Source organism: Mobula birostris, chromosome 8, assembly GCF_030028105.1.
Source record: "Mobula birostris isolate sMobBir1 chromosome 8, sMobBir1.hap1, whole genome shotgun sequence".
Lineage (NCBI taxonomy): Eukaryota > Metazoa > Chordata > Chondrichthyes > Myliobatiformes > Myliobatidae > Mobula > Mobula birostris.
Window position 1 is genome coordinate 143,401,703 of NC_092377.1, and position 22,693 is coordinate 143,424,395.

Consider the following 22,693-nt stretch of genomic DNA (forward strand, 5'->3'; position numbering starts at 1 on the left):
CAGGTTCCTGCAATGAGTTGGATTGCTTCTGGTTTCTCTCTTGTTGTTTTTTCTCAGTTCAGGCTGGTAAAACCTGAGTGACGGGTATAGCCAAGCACGCTCATTTGTCAATTGTGGGAACTTTTGAGTTTTCAATTGGTGTTTAGTATTGTAGCTTTCAGAACATTGACACGGATATCACTGTGTTGCCGTAATTATTTAATGCTGTTGTGGGGAGCCTTTGCTGTGGCACCAGTCGCAGATATTCCTATCAGGCCAACGTATACCTTGTTCATGTTCCAAAGTATATCAATTTCCTCTTTTAATTCAGCACATTTTTCGTGCTTTTCATTGATTTATATCTCGGTTATGTGCGTTTGGAATGGTTATATCTATTAACTAAGATGGTCTCGCTTGTTTATCCGGTATCATTGTATTCGGTCGGTCATTAAGAATTGTCCTACCTGTAATAACTGAACAGTCATAATATAATGTGATATTCTGACTCTAAAACTGTATCTGGCTTATATTTGTAGTAAGCTGTGATTTCCTTCATAAATTTGTATTTTAAAGCAAGGTTTGATGAATAATATTTGACACTTCATTGCGCCCGTGTAAATATCCTGAAATGAGTTGGTTTGTTTCTGTGTTTTTTCGGCATTTTCTTCCTCGTCTTCTGACACAATGGCGGCGAAACTCGTCGCAGCAGCTTCTACGGGGTCAAAAGAAGTGCTGCCGTAGTCGTTAAAAAAATACATGTAACGCTCGCAAGATCCTGCTGTACATGAAGAACACGAAGGACTGCAGGTCTCCACCATCAGCGAGTTGTTCGCTGCCGGAGATAATGAAGGAGCTGCGCAACGTGCTGCCTCTTCAGTCGATGGAGGCTCACTGTCGAACAGCGAGTGGCTGACTCGTTCGCTTTTCTTCTGATCGCAAGAACCATTTGAACATTGGTCATCTGGTCCGCCGCAAGTTGGATTCGCTGATTCATTGGATGCGAGCCGGGGCGGATGGAGGGGCCTTGTCCTCGGTCGAGGTAGGGATTAGGCCTGAAACCACGGTGTCGCCTGTTTACAGCCACCGGGAGTGAGGGGTGAAGCCGTTGCGGTCCTCGGGTTTCGCTTGGCAGAAGGCAATCCCCGTTGTGGCCAACTGCAGATATTTTAGAGACATTCAATCGACACGGGCCTCACGCTGCGATGTCGCGTGCTTTCAGCTACACCGAAGGTGAGGCGTCAGGGAGGGGTGAGACGCGGTTGAAGCGACTGAAGGTTTAAAATGGACTGAAGGGACTAGACTGTTGTCTGGTTGTGTTTTTACTAAAATTCTATATGTGTTTGTGTGTGCGTGGACTGGGCGTCAAAGCCACACATTAACCTGGCTGGCGTCGGGGCGTGGACTGGGCCTAAAAGCCACCGTGTCGCCTGGAGATCGTAAACACAAAATACTCAGCCGATGCTGGGTTCCTCTGCAACACGCTGGAGGAACTCAGCAGGTCGGACAGCATCCGTGGGAACGATGAGTCGACGTTTCGGGCCGGAACCTTTCGTCAGAACTGTAGAGGGAAGGGGCAGAGGCTCTATAAAGAAGGTGGGGGGAGGATGGGAAGGAGAAGGCTGGTAGGTTCCAGGTGAAAAACCAGTAATGGGAAAGATAAAGGGGTGGGGGAGGGGATAGGCAGGAAAGGTGAAGAAGGAATAGGGGAAAACACAATGGGTAGTAGAAGGAGGTGGAACCATGAGGGAGGTGATAGGAAGCTGGGGTAGGGGGCAGTGTGAAATAGGGATGGAGGAAGGGCGGGGGGGGGAGGGGGGAGGGAATTACCAGAAGTTGGAGAATTCTATATTCATACCAACGGGCTGGAGACAACCCAGATGGTATATGAAGTGTTGCTCCTCCAACCTGAGTTTATCCTCATCATGGCAGTAGAGGAGGCCATGTATGGACATGTCTGAATGGGAAGCAGAGTTGAAGTGGATGGCTATTGGGAGATCCTGTCTGTTGTGGCGGACAGAGCGGAGGTGTTCAACGAAGCGGTCCCCAAATCTGCGTTGGGTTTCACCGATGTAGAGGAGGCCACAACGGGAGCACCGGATGCAGTCGATGATCCCAAGAGACTCACAAGTCAAGCGTTGCCTCACCTGGAGCAATTGTTTGGGGCCCTGAATGGTGGCAAGACAGCAGGTGCAGGGACAGGTGTAGCACTTACGCTTACAGGGATAAGTGTGGGGTGGGAGATCCGTGGGGAGGGACGTGTGGATCAGGGAGTCACGGAGGGACCAATCCCTGCGGAAAGCGGAGAGGGGTGGAGAGGGAAAGTGGTGGGGTCCTGTTGAAGGTGGTGGAATTTGCGGAGGATAACGTGCTGGATCCGGAGGCTGGTGAGGTGGTAGGTGAGGACAAGGGGAATTCTGTCCCTGTTGTGGTGGTGTGGGGATGGGGTGAGGGCCAAAGTGCGGGAAATGGAGGAGATGCGGGAGATGGCATCATTGATGACGGCAGAAGGGGAAACCACGATCCTTAAAGAAAGAGAACACTTGAGACGTCCTGGAACGGAAAACCTCATCCTGGGAGCAGATGCTGCGGAGACTTAGGAACTGGGAATAGGGAATGGCATTTTTGCATGTAGCGGGGTGGGAAGATGTATAGTGGAGGTAGTTATGAGAGTCAGCGGGCTTGCGGAAGATGTCAGTGAACAGTCTGTCTCCGGAGATGGAGACCGAGAGATCGAGAAAGGGGAGAGAAGAGTCCGAGATAGACCAAGTGAATTTGAGGGCTGGGTGGAAGTTTGAAGTAAAGTCGATGAAATTGACGAGCTCAGTATGGGTGCAGAAGGCAGCACCAATGTAGTCGTCAATGTACCAAAGGAAAAGTTGGTGAGCAGTACGAGAATAGGTTTGGAGCACAGATTGTACCACATAAACAATAAAGAGGCAGGCATAGCTGGGGCTCATGCGAGTTCCCATAGCTACACCCTTAGTCTGAAGAAAGTGGGAAGAGGCAAAAGAGAAGTTATTAAGTGTGAGAACCAGTTCCGCCAACTGGCTATCGTCGTCCTGGCTATCCCTCGAGGTCGAGGATGATGGTTTTTATTCTGAAGAAGTGGCCCACAGAGTGAAGACGCCTGTGTATGTATTTGTTTAACATGTACTTGATTTTGCACTACAAGAAGCACACGATACTTCACAAATCAACCAACTGATTCCAGTAGCATGGAAACCACGATGATTGGAGCTAATGGATTTGTTGCAGCCTTCATCTGCCGTCACAGCCATTGAGTTTGGAGTAACTTCGTCCGCCTCTTCCACAGTTAAGATCTTGTTTGGATTGTACTTTGTCAGGGACCTCATCCTGGACCTTACCGCCACGGGTGACCCTCCCAGGAGCATAGCTCCAGCCTGCATTGTTCTCGGGATCGTAGGACCACAAAAGCTTCTCCACCATGACAAGGTGACAATCCACAGAGATGATACATTAACATAATTACAGTGAAAGTGTTTATTGCCTTTGCTGTAATTTTATTGTAGAGCTCTGCTTGGCAGATTTTCTTACCTTGAAGTGAATTCTGTCAAAAGATTTTCCTTTATCACACTATGCTATGATCTATTTTCTTCTTGATATCCCAGATACTTACGTTTCATATTCATGCATCAGTTCCATTGTATCATGCTGTTCTGTTTTACTTTAATTCTATTAGCTTTATTGCATCTTTCTTTATGTTGAATGTTCTGTATTTATCCTGTACAAAGTTCATCCTTCTCTTTCGAAAGTAGTTCTAGCATTTGAATTAATTGCTTTAACTTAACTGATGGAGCATATGAATTCAAATCATCCAAACTGGATCAGCAAATTTGCTGATGATACAAAGATTGTAGGTGTAGTAGACAGTGAGGAATGTTTTCAAAGCTTGCAGAGGGATTTGGACCAGTTGGGAAAATAGGCTAAGAAATGGCAGATGGAATTCAATACAGACAAGTGTGAGGTATTGCACTTTGGAAGGACAAACCAATGTAGAACATAGAAGGTAAATGGTAGGGCACTGATGAGTGCAGTAGAACAGAGGGACTGGGAATACAGATACAAAATTCCCTAAAAGTGGCATCACAGGTAGATAGGGTTGTAAAGAGAGTTTTTGATACATTAGCCTTCAGAAATCGAAGTATTGAGTATAAGAGTTGGAATGATATGATGAGGTTGTATAAAACATTGGTGAGGCCGAATTTGGGGTATTGTGTGTGGTTTTAGTCAACAAATTAGAGGAAGGATATTAATAAGGTTTAAAGAGCGCAGAGAAAGTTCACAACGATGTTGCCAGGACTTGAGAAACTGGGTTACAGAGAAAGGTTGAATAGGTTAGGAGTTTATTCGCTGGAGCTTAGGAGAATGAGGGGAAATTTGATAGAAGTATATAAAACTATGATGGGTATAGATAGAGTGAATGCAAGCAGGCTTTTTCCACTGAGGCTGGGGGAGAAAAAAAACAGAGGACATGGATAAAGGGTGAAGGGGGGAAAGTTTAAGGGAATGTTCACACAGAGAGTGGTGGGAGTGTGGAATTAGCTGCCAGAAGAAGTGGTGAATGCGGGCTCACTTTTAACATTTAAGAAAAATTTAGACAGGTGCACCAATTGAATTTAAGGACAGGATTGAAGTTGGAGATAAAGTTGTTAAATTGACAAGCTCAGCATGGGTGCATGAGGCTGTGCGAATGCAGTCGTCAATGTAGTGGAGGGAAAAGGAAAATGATATAATGAGATAAACAGCCTTAAAGTGAGATCTTTGGTTGTAGGGACATCGCAGTAATGGGGCAAGTGAGTGTAGTATCCCCCTTTAGTTTAAGAGCCTGATGGTTGACGGGTAGAAACGGTTGTTGAAACTGAGGTAGGTACCCCTTCTACGTGATTGCAGCAGTGACAACAGACCATGATATGAGTTCTGGGGATCTCGGATGTTAGATGCTGCATTCTTCTGACAGCATTTCATGTACATGTGCAAATGGATGGATGATTTTTACCCATGATGTACTGGGCTGAATCCATTACATCTTGTGGTGTTTTACATTCAAAGGCAATTGTGTTTCCATACCAGGCAAAGGTACCATCAGACAATAATCTCCCCATTACACTACATACTTCAAAAAGGGTTCTAAGAGTAAACCTAGCAATTATCGGCCTGTGAGTTTGATGTCACTGGTGGGTAAATTGATGTAAAGTATTTTTTTAGGTGTGATATATGATTATCTGTATAGACAGGGTGTGATTAGGAACAGTCAACATGAATTTGTGCATGGAAGGTCATGTTTGACAAATGTTAATTGAATTTTTTGATGAGGTTACTGGGAAAGTTGACAAGGGTAAAGTGGTGGATGTTGTCTTTATGGACTTCAGTAAGGCCTTTGACAAGGTTCCACATGGAAGGTTAATTTGGAAGGTTCAATCATAAGGTATTAATATCGAAGTAGTAAAATGGATTCAGCAGTGGCTGGATAGGAGATGCCAGAGAGTAGTGGTGGATAACTGTGTGTCAGATTAGAGGACAGTGCCTAGTGGTGTGCCTCAGGGATCTGTACTGGGTCCAATGTTGTTGGTCATATATATTAATGATCTCAATGATGGATGGTAAATTGGATAGTAAGTATGCAGATGATACTAAGATAGGTGGAGTTGTGGATAATGACGTAGGTTTTCAAAGCTTGCAGAGAGATTTAGACCACTGAGCAGAGTGGGCTGAAAGATAGCAGAGGGAGATTAATGCTGATAAATGTGAGGTGCTACATTTTGGTCGGACTAATCAAAATAGGAAATACATGGTAAGTCGTAGGGCATTGTAGAATGCAGTAGAACAGAGGGAACTAGGAATAATGGTGCACAGTTCCCTGCAGGTAGAATCTCATGTGGATAGGGTGGTGAAGAAAGCTTTTGGTATGCTGGCCTTTATTCATCAGAGCAATCCAGAGTACGTGGATTTTCAGAAGGCCTCTGTACTGGGAACAAACTGCCGCTTGAAGAATAGATGGAGAAGTGAGTCAGTTTATGAAGATCAAGAGAGGCATTAGACAAGGGTGTGTTTCCTCCCCTGATTTATTTTGTGTGTACAGTGAAAAAATATTACAAAAAATAAGAGAAATCTTGGGAATCAAAGTTGGCGGTGAACACATACATAATTTCAGATATGCAAATGACATTGTGTTAATTGCAAGTATGCAGTAAGAACTACAAAACTTAATTGATATAATTGTTGAAGAAAATGTAAAAATTAGTTTATCTATCAATTGCAAAAAGTCAGAATGTATGATGATGTCCAAAAAAAAAGGAGAATCCTATCTACAGGCTGAGAATAAACGGGGAAGATACAAAACAAGTACAGAACTTTTGCTACTTAAGAAGTTGGATGACATCAGATGGCAGGTGCAACATGGACATCAAAAGAAGAACAGGGAAAGCAAGAGACATCTTTACGAAAATGAAGAGTTTTCTGACCAATACTAAACTAGGCATGATAACCTGCCTCAGAGTACTGAAATTTTATGTTTATCCAGTTATGTTATATGACTTAGATTGTTGGACAATAATAAGTAACACGGGGAAACAAATTGCAGCAGCAGAGATGTAGTTTTTGAGGATGAAGCAAAGAATATCATGGACAAAACAAATATCTAACGAGGATGTCATGAACAGAGCAAACACAGAAAGAGAAATAATGTATGCGATCAGGAAAATGCAAAGTAACTTCATTAGACATGTGATTTGGAAAGAGGAGTTAGAATGCACGGTAATTATGGGAAAGATTGAAGGGAAAAACAAGCAAGAGGAAGAAAGACAAATGATGATGGAGACAGCAGCCAGAGAACTGGATATGAATACTAATGAATTGATCCACTTGACGCAAACAGGAATGTGTGGGCCATGGCAGTCAAAGCTCAAACTGGGCATGGCACCTGATGATGATGATGATTTGACAAGGTGCCACACATGAGGCTGCTTAGCAAGATAAGAGCCCATGGAATTGCAGGGAAGTTACTTGCTTGGGTGGAGCATTGGCTGGTTGGCAGAAAACAGATAGTGGGAATAATGGGATCCTATTCTGCCTGATTGATGGTTACCAGTGTATTTTATATGGGTTGGAGTTGGGACTGCTGCTTTTCACGATGTATGTCAAAGATTTGGACTACGGTATTAACGGTTTTATGGCTAAAATTGCCGATGATATAAAGATAGGTGGAGGAGTGGGTAGTGTTGAGGAAACGCAGAGCCTGCAGAGAAAGTAAGATAGCTTAGGGGAATGAGCAAAGAATTGTCAAATGAAATACCATGTGGGAAAATGTGTGGTCATGCACTTAGGTGGAAGAAATAAACAGACAGACTATTATTTAGATGGGGAGGAAATTCGAAATGCAGAGATGCAAAGGCGCTTAGGAGTCCTTGTGCAAGACACCCGAAATGTTAACCTCCAGCTTGAGTTGGTTGTGAAGAAGGTGAATGCAATGTTGGCATTCATTTCTAGAGGTATAGAATATAAGAGCAGGGATGTGATTTTGAGGCTGTAAAGGCACTCGTGAGAACACCCTTGGAGTATTTTTTGCAATTTTAGGCTTCTTATGTAAGGAAGGATATACTGACACTGGAGAGGTTTCAGAGAAGTTTCGTGAGATTGAGCCCAGGAATGAAAAGCTTACCATATGAAGAACGTCTGGCAGCTCTTGGGCTGCATTCCCTGGATTTCAGGAGAATAGGGGTGGGGTGGGGATATCATAGAAACATTTGGAATGTTAAAGGCCTGAACAAATGTGATATGGCAAAGTTATTTACGATGTCAGGAGATCCTAAGACAAAAGACCAGGACTTCAGGCTTGAAGGACATCCTTTTCAAACTGGATGTGGAGAAATTACTTTAGTCAGAAGGTAGTACATCTGTGGAATTTATCGCTAAGAGCAGCTGTGGAGGCCAAGTCATTGGATGAATTTAAGGCAGAGTTAGATAGGTTCTTGATTAGCCGGGGCATCATAGGGTATGGAGTGAAAGCATGGGAGTGAGGATGACTGGAAGAACTGGATCAGCCCTTGATTGAATCGTGAAGCAGTCTTGATGGGCCGAATGGCCTACTTCTGCACTTATATCTTACTGTCTTATGGACTAATGCATGGCAGCCTTTCTCCTAGTAGGCTCAATTGCAAGCTGGTCTGAAAAGCCCTCTTGAAGGCATTCAATGAATTCCCTCTCTTGTGATCCAACACCAACCGGATTTTTCCAATACCCTTCGATATTGAAGTCGGAATTATAATTGTGACATTACCCTTATTAAATGCCTTTTCCAGATTCCTTTGCAATCTCAACTGCACACCTTGGCCAATATATGTTTCCACAATGTTTTTTTTTAACGCTTGCAATTTCGCAACTCCACCCACAATGATTCAACATTCTTTGACCCTTTGTCATCTCTTTATGGAAAATGTAATTGGGTTAGATTATGAAGACACGCAGTCCTCTTTTATTGTCATTTAGTAATGCATGCATTAAGAAATGATACAATATTTCCTCCGGTGTGATATCACAAAACACAGGACAGACCAAGACTGAAAAAATCTGTCAAAACCACATAATTATAACATATAGTTACAACAGTGCAACAATACCATAACTTGATGAAGAAGTCCATGAGCACAGTAAAAAGTTCAAAGTCTCTCAAATGTCCCACATCTCACGCAGACGGGAGAAGGAAGAAAAGCTCTCCCTGCTATGTCCGACCACAATCCATCTCTGAGTCATCCGAATACTTCGAGCCTCTGAATCAGCTTTCCGACACCGAGTACCGATCGCCATCTCTGTCCGAATGATTGGACCTCAATCTTGTTCGCTAACAGCAGGCAAAGCCGGGGATTTTGAGGCCTTCCCTCCGGAAGATTCCTGACCGCGTAGTAACGACAGCAGCGAATGAGTGTTTCAGAAATTTCTCCCGATGTTCCTCTGTGCTTTCACGTCCGTCTCCATCAAATCAGAATTGTCCACGGCCCCTATTTAACGGATACGATATCATTTTTCTCTGGAGGGCTGCGCACGCGCGGCGTGCTGCTCTCTCTCCTCCCGCCTTTCATCTCTTACTGACAGAGCCACGCCACCGCCAACGTCTTTCTGCCTTTCCTTTTCAAACAAAGTATATCCTTTGAAGTTAATGCTCCAAACTATGTCCTTCTTTCAGCCCACAACATCATACTGACCAATCCCTAATTGCACCACGCGTTTCTCCAACTTATTCTGAATGCTGTGTGCATTTAAATACAGCACCTTCAATCCTGCATTCTTCGTCCTTTTGAACATTGTCTCTGTGGTACAATTTACCTCTTTGCTCTGTCTACATTTGTACTGAATCACTGGCTTGTCATGAACTATTTTAGTGTCATCTGCAGATTTACGAAAGATGCCTTGCACATTCTCATCCAAATATTTGATATTGATGACAAATAGCAATAAACTCAGCAGCAAGCCCCAGTGAATAACGGTTTACATGGAGCTCCAGTCCAAAGTGCAAACTTCCACAAGCAACCTTGCTTCCTACCATCAAGTGAATTCTCTATCCGATTAGTTAGCTCTTCCTGATTCCATGCGGTCTAAATTTCAATAGCAGTCTACCATGTGGAATCCTATCTACTGTCCTGCCTTGTGCCATTTTGTTCACTGCTACTTCAAGAAAAAACTCAGTCAAAATCATGAGACATGATCCTCCACAAAAACAAAGCCTTGCTGCTTATCTGTAATCAACTTCTCTGTTGTGAAATGCTTGCATATCTTTTACCCAAGAGTCGTTCTAGTAACCTATCTGCCAAGCATAATAGGCATTTTCATGTATAGTGCTCAAGGTTTTCTTTTCTAAGTGTGTGGTAGAAATGGTTAAAACTAGTGTATGATGGGATAGTTAACCATACTGGAACAGCTGGGCTTATGATAGCTGATGTGTGTCAAAAATAACCTTGACTGATAAGGGGAGTACCAGGAACTCCAATAAATAAGACACTTGGCCACAGGAACCAGGAGGGTGGATGCGTCTGGTGTTAAATTATGAGTCCTGATAACAGGAAACAGGAAGAACTGTTAGACTCGTGCTGAGGGAGATTGTGCTGTTTTTTAAACAATTGATCGTCTCCTGACCATGGGATGCCAAACAAAGTTATGTGAAGTTGTATAAATATGAGCTCGGTATAACCTAAAAATCAAATTCTGGCGGCGGTGGAGACTGCTGCATTCTGTCCATGATATCATGTTAATAAACTCTTAAAACGAAACTCGAAGCCACTCTCGGTGTTCTTGGTTAGTGTTCCCATGAAAACATGTTTTAAATGAAGACACAGCATTAGCCAGAATGCAGACTTCCAGAATTTCAGCCATCATAATGATGAGTTATATCGATGAGCCTGAACTCCTTCAATTTTTCTCCAGCTTCCCAAAATGTTTTTGAATTCAGATGAGTTATCTACCTTTGTATACTTTAAGGCATTTAATACCTCCTGTCCCTTAATATGGACAATCTGCAAAACCACCCCGGTAACTTTCTCTGGATTGGATGTGTTCTTGTCTTTCTTTTTGGTAAAATCAAAGGAGGAAGATGCACTGAGGATGTTGCCCATCTCTGTGAGTCTGCACGAGTATATACACTTTGGTCTCTGAGTGGCAATACACTCTCCCTTATTGCTATTTTTAACATTGAAATAGTTCTAAAATCTCTCCTAATTATGCAAAATCTTCTCTGCCAAAGATACCTCATGCATTCTTTTTTGCCTATCCAATTTTCTTCCTGGGTACACTCCTGCAAGCCCATTATTCAGAGGTTGATAGATTCTTGATTAGAAGGAGAGTCAAAGGTTATGGGGAAAGGCAGGAGAATGGGGATGACAGGGATAATAAATTAACCATGAAGGAATGATGGAACAGAACTGAATTGCCAAATGGCCTAACTCTGTTCTGATGTCTTATGATCCGATATATTTCTTAGACACCTTTTGCCCGCTTCTCCTTGTTGTCCCTGAAAAGAGTCTCAATCCCTCTCATCATTCAATGTTTCGTACATTCACTATCGTTGATTTCACTCTAGCAGGACACCTTGATGCGGAACCCTTGATATATTATTCTTAAAATCTTCCAATTTGCCAGATGTCCTGTTGCCTGCAAACAGCATATCCCAACCAGGCTTTCTACTTTTCACTCTTGTGCTGTCTAAATTTGCTTTGCCGCAGCTTAGAATTTCCGAGTGTGGACCAGTTCTTTCAATATCCAGAACTAATTTAGAAGTAAGAGAACCCAAAGGGTTCCTCCATGGAAACGGTGGTCTCTTGTCCTCTTATAAGTAACGGCATAGTTGGCAATCTGGGTAAAATGGGAAGTTGTGTTTTAAATCATTGAGCATTCTGTTGTTGCGCTTTGAAGATGACATGATGGAGTTTGTATTACATTGTGAATGTTTCATTTTAGGATATACAACATGTGCAGAAATATCTGTGACATTTGTGATGTAGATGAATTCAAGGGATAAGCAACGTGTCCAAGGTAGTTTCATTAAATTAAAAAAAAAAGTTATCAATTTATGAAATACAACAGCTGTCATTTTATTTATTTGTTATTATGGGTAGGCCTTTGACAGAATGCAGAGCAGATTCAACAAAATACTACAGGAATAATGAGAGACAAGACATGTTGTTCTGGTAAGAGTGCAGGAAGCAAGGAGGAGATTACTACCTGTTATATTTCATGGGATAACTAAAAGCAATGATCTCCACTGCAACAGAGTGAGTAACCAGAAGACAACAACTAAAGATTAGTGTCTGCAGATCTAAAACAGATTGAAAAACATATCTCCCTTGAGATTTCATGTAACTGGGCATGTCTTTTAAGAACTATTAACCAATCAAATTATAAAGTCATTTCAGCTCCACAATTCAATACTACTGTAGTTCCTGAAAATGTTCTGATTCATCGTCAATGCAATCCACTTGAAGAAAATCAGGAGAAATGATTTACTCACATTCTACAACTCAGAAAAATTTCTTGGCGTGACAAATTGAGACATCTCAATGGTTGTAAACAGTGCTACTCATTTTACTTTTTTTCATTTGTACAGGCGTTAAGAAGTTCATTCAAATCACTATCCCAATTTGCTCATTTGGAAAATTGATAGTAATTTCTTGAAAACCAGACCTTTGGGAATCCAACTGCTATTCCAATGCTGACAACTGGAGGGCAGATGTGAGCTGTGAGTACAGTGCTGATAACATGGACTGAAGCAAAGAGTGATTCTTCCAGAAGCGGTTATATTAAACTAAAATATGTGCTGTGATGGCACAGCCTCCCCAGCCCCACATTGTACTAGTTCAATACATACGTTCCAGATGATACAACTGTTCCTCAGGACTTATCACATTGATCGTACGTTCCATGGTTGCAGACTCTTAGCAGAATTTGCAGAAGCTCCGGTTGCCATATTTAGAAGATCTCATCAATAAGACTCATATTAATGACAATTCCGTCATGTTCGCTCTGACACTGCTGTGCTGCAAGGAAGATAAGTACTGCCTGTATACCCTCTGTTACAACAGAAATACTCCAACCCATGTAACATCATGGCGAGGCTCATCTTCATCCCCTCCAGTGCATTTATATTCTTCCCACTGTGTGGTACCAGACTGTAAACAAACTTCCAGCTCTACTGCGAATTTCAAGACATTGTAAATTCAAAACAAGATCCCTTTGTTCCTCCATACTTCCCATTGCCTGACAATTAATGTGTTTCAATGTCATTGAACGTCACAAAATGTATCAGTTAGTCTGAACAATTCTTATGCCAGTATTACCAGGTAACTCATACCTTTCTGTTAACAAAGATTAGACTTTCAATTTCAACAACACCAAGAATTTCAGAATATTGTTGAAACATTAACAATGTATCTTTCCTCTTAGACAAGCTGCATGTACATGATTCACTGTAGGGTGAGAGGAAATGGAGACAAGTGGGACTAACTTTCTGCTATGTACCTATTAAATACTGCCATGGAATTTCTGACACGGCTTGAATGCTGTCACTTCCGACAAAGTGAAACCAAGCGACATACTGTAGGTGACAGCAAGGCTGCGCTCCTAGATGAACTTAATGCCTTCTATGCTTGCTTTGTCCGTCAGAAAATGGAGGCACTTTCATGAACTTACAGAGCCCTGAATGACTCAGTGGATTGAGTCTCTGGGGCTGACATTAGAGCATCCCTCAGGAGGATGAATCCACAGAAATCACCAGGCCTGGATGTTGTACTTGGCAGACTGCTGAAGACTTGCGCTGATAAACTGGCGGGTGTTTTCATCAATATCTTTAACCTCTTGCTTTGGCCTGCTTCAAGCAGGCTTCAATTATACGGGTGCCTAAGAAGAATGTAGTAATCTGCCTCAACGAATATCGTCCAGTCTGTCTATTATCCACTGTGTTGAAGTGGTTTGTGAGGCTGGAGATGAATCACACAGTATCACATCCTTCCTGAGAACTGACTTGGATCTACTTCGATTTGCCTGTCAACACATCAGATCAGCAGAAGATTCCATTTAACTGGCTCTTCACACAATCCTCGAACATCTGGGCAGCGAAGATACATACATCATGATGCTCTTCATTTTCTGCAGCTCAACATACTATGATCCTCTCAAACTAATCAATAAGGTTCAAGTCCTCGGCATCTATGTCTCCTTCAGCAAATGGACTCTTGATTTCTTGCAAAAGCGCCATCCCTTTCTCGGAATTTCTCCGTCTCCGCCGCATCTGCTCTCAGGATGAGGCTTTTCATTCTAGGACGAGGGAGATGTCCTCCTTTTTTAAAGAAAGGGGCTTCCCTTCCTCCACCATCAACTCTGCTCTCAAACGCATCACCCCCATTTCACGCACATCTGCTCTCACTCCATCCTCCTGCCACCCCACTAGGAATAGGGTTCTCTTGGTCCTCACCTACCACCCCACCAGCCTCCGGGTCCAACATGTTATCCTCCGTGACTTCCGCCACCTCCAACGGGATCCCACCGCTGGGCACATCTTTCTCTCCCCCCGTCTCTGCTTTCCGCAGGGATCGCTCCCTACGCGACTCCCTTGTCCATTCGCCCCCCCCATCCCTCCCCACTGATCTCCCTCCAGGCACTTATCCGTGTAAGCGGAACAAGTGCTACACATGCCCTTACACTTCCTCCCTTACCATCATTCAGGGCTCCAAACAGTCCTTCCAGGTGAGGCGACACTTCACCTGTGGGTCAGCTGGGGTGATGCACTGCGTCCGCTGCTCCCGATGTAGCCTCTTATATATTGGCGAGACCCGACGTAGACTGGGAGACCGCTTTGCTGGGCGCCTGCGCTCTGTCCGCCAGAGGGGGCGGGATCTCCCAGTGGCCACACATTTTGGTTCCGCATCCCATTCCCATTTTGACGTGTCTGTCCACGGCCTCCTCTACGGTGAAGATGAAGCCACACTCAGGTTGGAGGAACAACACCTTATATTCCGTCTGGGTAGCGTCCAACCTGATGGCATGAACATCGACTTCTCTAACTTCCGCTAATGCCCCACCTCCCCCTCGTACCCCATCTGTTACTTATTTTTATACACACATTTTTTCTCTCACTCTCCTTTTTCTCCCTCTGTCCCTCTTAAAATACCCCTTGCCCATCCTCTAGGTTCCACCCCCCCACCCGTCTTTCTCCCGGACCTCCTGTCCCATGATCCTCTCCTATCCCTTTTGCCAATCACCTGTCCAGCTCTTGGCTCCATCCCGCCCCCTCCTGTCTTCTCCTATCATTTTGGATCTCCCCCTCCCCCTCCCACTTTCGGATCTCTTGCTCGCTCTTCCTTGGTGGTCCTGGCGGGGGTCTCGGCCTGGTGCGTCGGCTGCGCCTCTTCCTGGGGGTGCTGCCTGGCCTGCTGCATTCACCAGCGAGCGCAGCGGGCCGGGCAGCGTCTCGGGGGGGGGGGGGGCGTGCGGTCGGCGTTTCGGGCGGGGGCCCTTCGTCGGGGCTGGCTGGGGGGGTGGGAGTTGGTGGGAGGTTGGAGGGTGGGAGGGGGAGGGGGAGATCCAAAATGATCTGCTCCGTCTAGCGGAATTAGTCCTTACTATTAATAATTTCTCTTTTGGCTCCTCCCACTTCCTCCAAACTAATGGTGTAGCTATGGGCACCTGTATGGGTTCTAGCTATGCCTGCCTTTTTGTTGGCTTTCTGGAACCATCCAACGTTCTGAACCTATTCTGGTATCTGTCCCCCACTTTCCCTTCGCTACATCGACGACTGCATTGGCGTTGCTTCCTGCACGCATGCTGAGCTCGTTGACTTTATTAACTTTGCCTCCAACTTTCACCCTGCCCTCAAGTTTACCTGGTCCATTTCTGACACCTCCCCCCCCCCTTTCTAGATCTTTTTGTCTCTCTCTCTGGAGACAGCTTATCCACTGATGTCTAATATAAGCCTACTGACTCTCACAGCTATCTGGACTATTCCTCTTCTCACCCTGTCTCTTGCAAAAATGCCATCCCCTTCTCGCAATTCCTCCATCTCCGCTGCATTTGCTCTCAGGATGAGGCTTTTAATTCCAGGACGAGAGAGATATCCTCCTTTTTTAAAGAAAGGGGCTTCCCTTCCTCCACCATCAACTCTGCTCCCAAACGCATCTCCCCCATTTCACGCACATCTGCCCTCATTCCATCCTCCTGCCATCCCACTAGGAATAGGGTTCCCCTGGTCCTCACCTACCACCCCACCAGCCTCCGGATCCAATATGTTATTCTCCCTGACTTCCGCCACCTCCAACGGGATCCCACCACTGGGCACATCTTTCTCTCCCCCTCTCACTCTGCTTTCCGCAGGGATTGCTCCCTACGCAACTCCCTTGTCCATTCGTCCCCCCCATCCCTCCCCACTGATCTCCCTCCTGGCACTTATCCTTGTAAGTGGAACAGGTGCTGCACATTCCCTTACACTTCCTCCCTTACCATCATTCAGGGCCCCAAACAGTCCTTCCAGGTGAGGCGACACTTCAACTGTGGGTCACCTGGGGTGATGTACTGCGTCCGCTGCTCCCGATGTGGCCTCTTATATATTGGCGAGACCCGACGCAGACTGAGAGACCGCTTTGCTGGGTGCCTGCGCTCTGTCCGCCAGAGGGGGCAGGATCTCCCAGTGGCCACACATTTTGGTTCCGCGTCCCATTCCTGTTCTGACGTGTCTATCCACGGCCTCCTCTATGAAGATGAAGCCACACTCAGGTTGGAGGAACAACACCTTATATTCCGTCTGGGTAGCCTCCAACCTGATGGCGTGAACATTGACTTCTCTAACTTCCGCTGATGCCCCACCTCCCCCTCGTACCCCATCTGTTACTTATTTTTATACACACATTTTTTCTCTCACTCTCCTTTTTCTCCCTCTGTCCCTCTGACAAAACCCCTTGCCCATCCTCTGGGTTCACCTTGCCCCCTTTTCCTTCTCCCTGGACCTCCTGTCCCATGATCCTCTCATATCCCCTTTGCCAATCACCTGTCCAGCTCTTGGCTCCATCCCTCCCCCTCCTGTCTTCTCCTATCATTTTGGATTTCCCCCTCCCCCTCCCACTTTTTAATCTCTTACTAACTCTTCCTTCAGTTAGTCCTGATGAAGGGTCTTGGCCTGAAACGTCGACTGCACCTCTTTCTAGAAATGCTGCCTTTGATGGGTGTTGCTTAAATTTACAGTATCTGCAGAATTCCTGTTGTTTACACACTTGATTTCTTCATTTGCAGGCACCAGGCAGTCAGAATGGCAACAATGTTTCCTCCACAATCTCCCTCAACACAGGTGAACCACGAGGCTGCGTGCTTAGATCCTGTCCTGGTTGCTGTATGCTTTTGACGATGAGGCTAACTACAGCTCCGATGTCGTAGTTAAGTTTGCCTATGACTCTACTCTTATTGGCCGAATCAAAAGTGGAGACGAATTGCTATATAGGAGGGAGATTGTAAATGTGACTGCGAGGCACCACGGCAACAACTTATTGTGAGCAAGATTGAGGTGGAGAGGGTCAATAACTTTAAATTCTTCAGTGTTATCATTTCAGAGATCTCTCGTGGGTCTAGCACATAAGTGCAATTGCCAAGGAAGCAAGGCAGTGCCTCTACTTTCTTCGTAGTTTATGAAAGTTTGGCATGTCAGCTAAAACTTTGATGAACTTCCACAGATGTGTGCTGGAGAGTATACTGACTGGTAACATCATGGTCTGGTATGGAAACATCAATGCACGTATTGAAAAACCTATGAAATTTAGTCGGTATGGCCCTTTCCATCAAGGGTAAAGCCCTCATCACCATTCAACATATCTGTATGTATCACCATCGCAGGAAAGCAGCATCCATCATCAAGGACTGCCACCATCTAGGCCCTGCAGCCTTCACACTGATGCCACCAGGAAGAAGGTACCAGAGCCTCAGAACCTGAAAGACCAGGTTCAGGAAAAGTTATTACCCCTCAACCATAAGGCTCTTGAACCTGAGGGGATAACTTCATTCAAGTTCACTCACCAAATCACTGAATAGTTTTCAAAACCTGTGGAGTTACATTTGGTGTCTCTTCATCTATTCATCTCATGTTCTCAATATGTATTGCTAAATTATTTATTTACATATTTATTTTTATTTATTTTTCATTTTGTTTACTTTCTGCTCAAGCTGGTAAAACCTAAGGTACGGGCAGAGTGAAAAGCACTAATTTCCCAATTGTGAGGAGCTTCTGGTCTATTGTAGTGGTGTTTAGTTTTGTGGCTTTCTACAGGTTTATGTAAATATTGCTTTATAGCCTTAATTGTTTACTGCTATTGTGCAGTGCCTTTGCGATGATGCCAGTTCTATATAATACTATCGGGACAATGTTTACCCTGTTCATGTTCCAAAGTCCTTCAATTTTATCTTATAATTCAGCTTATTTCTGGTGTTTTTCACCTGTTGGTTTTTATACATTGTAAATTTGGAATGGCTATATCTATTAAGTAAGTTGCTTTTACTTGTTTATCTTGTGACAGTTTATCTGGATGGTTATTATTTAATCTGTAATAATGGATTGTTCGTAATATAATTTGTAGGACTCTGTCTCTAAAACTGGGTCAGGTTTGTATTTATAGTAAGGTAGGTTGTCGTTTCCTGAGTTTGTATTTATTGTAAGGTAGGGTGCCTTTTCTGAGTTAGTATTTTAAAGCAAGATTCTGGTAAATGATTTTTACCTCTTGATTGTCCCCATGTAACTGTTGCAGGATCCTGTAATGTGTTGAATTGTTCCTGTTTTCTCTTGGTATTTTCTGCATTTATCATCTTGAATTTGTTGTTCTTTTAGTATGTATTTTTGATATTTTTTTGTGTTAACTACCTGGTCCTGTGTTGTCACACTGAACTACTCTTGTTTTGGGAGGAAGTATCCAACAGGTGTTCAGTGCTTCCCTGTTGATATCTGATATTATTTACAACTATTATTGTTATATATTTTTCTCAACTTAATCTGATAAAAACCTGAATTGCAGAGATAACCAATCACACTCATTTTTTTTTTTTTTAATTGCAGGTACATCTTGCAGTATTCTATTGGTGTTTAGGATTGTGGTTTCTGAAGATTACAGAGAATTCCCGTGTAACCCTATTTGCTTAATACTGTTGTGTAGTGGTTTTGGGAAGATAGCAGTTGTAGTATTACATTTTTGACAATGCATACCCTGCTCATGTTCCAAAGGCTTTTGAATTCATCTTTTACTTCAGCATATTTCTCGTGTTTTTCACTTACTGATTTTTATAAGTAATGTATGCTTGTAGTGACTATATCAATTAAGTAAGTTGTTTTTGCTAGTTTATCCTGATTTATTATTTCCAGACGTTTTTTTTATGATTTGTCCTATCTGTAATAATCAATCAGGCATAAGGCAATTTTCTACATTGATCGTCGTTAATTTGTTGGTCTTTATTCTGCATTTTTGAATTTTTTGTGCTAACTGGTCCTGTAGTACCACAAGGAACCTTCTGTCCCTGGGAAGAGGTCTCCAACTCTGAGCCAGGCATTCTATGCTTCCTTGTCAACATCTAGTCTGCTCAAATTGTGGGGATGTCTTCGTAGAGTGTCATGCTCTTCCATTGCTGAATGTTTCCTTCAGTAATGATAGTTTCTTAATTTTTTTGGGTAGCGTTCTCATTTAACTTTTGAACTGTACACTTATCAGAATTGCATTTGCTCACATGGAGTGCTGAATCCAATTTCTGTTGATTAAAATAGCCTTAGAAGTTTAATATGACTGTTGTGTAGATTTTTAATTTCTACTATTCCTCTTTCTCTCCAAGGTAGTGTTAATCTATGAGCATTCGAGTGTACATAATGTTTCCTGAAATTCATCATTTCAGTTCTTATTTTTCTTTGCAAATGTTCCAAATCAGTTTCAGACCAAGATATTATACGCAAAGAATATGTTAATATAGAGTAGGTATAGGGAAAGTATTTATTGTCTTTGTAATATCATTACTGTTGAGCTCTGCTTAGATTTAATTAAGTCTTGAAATAAATTCTGTCAAAGTCTTTTCCTTTATCTCACTCTGATTTATTTTCATCGCTTCTTGATATCGCAGATATCATATGTTTCAAATTCATCTCTCGGTTGTACTGTATTTTGCTGCTCTGCATTGTGTTCTATTCGCTCTATTGCTCCTAAATAACTGTTAATATTCGGCATTTATCCAGACCAAAGATCACGTTTAAGTCTTTTGAAAATTGTTCCACTATTTGAATTTATTACTTTAGCTTTACTGATGAAGTGGCTTCAATTGACTGTGGTGATCTGAAATATTTAAGCATTTATATCTCCCATGACAAAAACAATATCTTGAGATTTGCATCCATTCTTTGCTTGTTCAAGCTCTTCATAGAATATATCTATATCCTCATTTGTTCCACCTGTTGCTGGTGCATATATCTGTATAATTGCTAAATCAAATAGTTGTCCTCTGAATCTAACAAGGAGCACTCTTTCTGATATTGCCCAATGTCCTAAAACACTTTTTGCCATGTTTCCATCCATAAGAATTCCTGCTCCATTAGTATAGGATGTTCCACAAGAATAAATTAGTGTTTTGTTTCTATTCTGACATGTTCAAGCACCTATCCAATGAATTTTGCTAATTCCCATGATGTTAATCTTTAGTCTTTCCATTTCATTTATCACATTGTCCAATCTTCCTGCTTGATACAGGGTTCTTGCATTCCACGTGGCAATAATTTTCTTTTGTGTTACTTGAATTTTATGAGGAGTAGCTTGATGATGGTCAGGGATCCCCTGCTGGCCAGAATCAACCCTACTGAGCGAAGCATCATCAGAATTGTCTTGAAGCATTTGATAAAGTGAAGCACAATAAGTTATTTGAAATATTACAGAAAACTCTAGATCTAGATTCGAAGGACCTCTGCCTAATCAGAAATCTGTACTGGGAACAAACTGCCGCTGTAAGAATAGATGGAGAAGCGAGTCAGTTTATGAACATCAGGAGAGGTGTTAGACAAGGATGTGTTTTCTCCCCTGATTTATTTAATGTGTGCAGTGAAACAGTATTACAAAAAAAATAAGAGACATCTTGGGAATTAATGGTGGCGGTGAAAACATCAATAATTTCAGATATGTGGATGACACTGTGTTAATTGCAAGTACGGAGGAAGAACTACAAAACTTACTTGATATAGTTGTTGAAGAAAGTGCAAAAGTGGGTCTATCTATCAATTGCAAAAGGACAGAATGCATGGTGATATCCGAAAGGAAGGAGAATCCTATCTGCAGGCTGAGAATAAACAGGGAAGACATAAAGCAAGTACAGAAATTTTGCTACTTAGGAAGCTGGGTAACATCAGATGGCAGGTGCGACATGGACATCAAAAGAAGAATAGGGATGGCAAAACACACATTTATGAGAATGGAGAGTGTGCTGACCAATTCTAAACTAGGCATGACAACTCGCCTCAGAGTACTGAAACGTTACGTTTATCCTGTTATGTTATATGGCTCAGAATGTTGGACAATATCTGGTATCAGGAGGAAACAAATTGAGGCAGCAGAGATGAGGAGGATGCAAAGAATATCATGGATGAAACGAATATCTATTGAGGATGTCATGAACAGGGCAAACACAAAAAGAAATATGTATGAGATCATGAAAAGGCAACGTAACTTCATTGGACGTGTGATCAGGAAAGAGGAGTTAGAATGCACGGTAATTATGGGAAAGATTGAAGGGATGAAAGCAAGTGAAAGACATAGACCAATGATGATGGAGACAGCAGCCGGAAAACTGGAAATGAATACCAATGAATTGATCCAGTTGACCCAAAACAGGAGTGTGTGGGCAATGGCAGTCATAGCTCAAACTGGGCAAGGCGCCTGATGAAGATGATGATGATGATCGTAAATACACTCAACCTTTAGATTAAAAAAAAAACAACACATGGAAGGCACCAAGATTTTCCTGGCTGTTATCCGTACAGTTAAACTGTTCTAGTGTACCCAGAGAATGAATGCTGTGCTCTCTCATATATTTCAGTTACGGGGCTCCGAACAGGCCACAAATCTCTGCATCTGTGACGCAACGAGTAGTGTACATCAACATAAATGGAGCAAATATCATCTTGCACTCCACTGAAATGTCACCAGGTGCAGACATGGCCCAAGTGTGAGTGAAAGACTGAAGCGCATCGATATTTCACAGACTTGAATGCAAACAGTTTCAAAGGGAAAAGCAAACAATAAACTTTAGGCCAAACAGGACCGCTACCTAAAACTCTCAAATGGTGAGCGAAGCCTAAACTGTGCTGAAAGGAACAACTTAGAATAAAACGAATACCACTCGCCTTCAGAGTCAGTTGACCTGACTATCCAGTCTCTCAGGCAATGCAGAATGCAGGCATCAAAGTGTTGCTGTGTCCTCATCCAAGTCTCAACAGAATATGACAAAATGAACCGAGTTAACTGATATCAGAATTAAATAATTATTCGTTGACACGTGCATATTCACGAGCGCAATAGCCGTATCTGCTGTGCTGCCGAATCCGTTGTTATGACAACAACCCCCTCCCAGCCCCTGAGGGGCCACAGATCTGTGTCCTCTGGAAGTCCCGAATGAGACACTTATCCAAGATGGCCTTCAATGGTGCATTGCCAATATTGGAGCCAAAAACTTCCATATAGAGACAATAGCATAGACAGAGGTAGCTCGACCAAGTGACACCATGAGACAGATCATTCTGAAAATGAGGATCCTCTGATTGGAGCTAATCTGGCATCTCCTTCGATGAGAAAACTGACACAGAATCTGAATTAATCAAAGTAACCTTAAACTCACACAGAAAGCACCAGGAAACCACTTTACAAAGAGCGAGTCGCTCAAGAACAAGAAACTCGAAAACCATTAATATCTATTAATCAAAAATTAGCCATTTCAGGTGGTCTAAAAATCTCATCTCAGAGCCCAAAAGCTCTCTGATGCCCTGCACAGCCCTGAAGAAGTCACGCTGGAGCATCCCTCTCTGACACTAGACGGCCCTGGAAGACCTGAAATCTCGAGATCCAGGGAAGAATTGAGACACATACGGAACTTGAGAGTGAGGGAAGGGCAACTCCAGAGGAAGGGAGACTTGGGAACCAGAGAGGCTGAGACCTGTGAACCCCAGCAC

General features: G+C 43.1%; 1 protein-coding gene across 1 annotated transcript in view; it reads left to right on the top strand.

Moving 5' to 3' along the window:
* Window positions 1–1,181: 1,181 nt before the first annotated feature.
* The window catches only part of LOC140202084 (scavenger receptor cysteine-rich type 1 protein M130-like), an 84,231-nt gene continuing 62,719 nt past the window's right edge, over window positions 1,182–22,693 (top strand). The window contains exon 1 of the mRNA XM_072266946.1: window positions 1,182–1,209. Within this exon, the coding sequence (XP_072123047.1) occupies window positions 1,182–1,209 (28 nt within the window). The remainder of the gene's footprint in view (window positions 1,210–22,693) is intronic.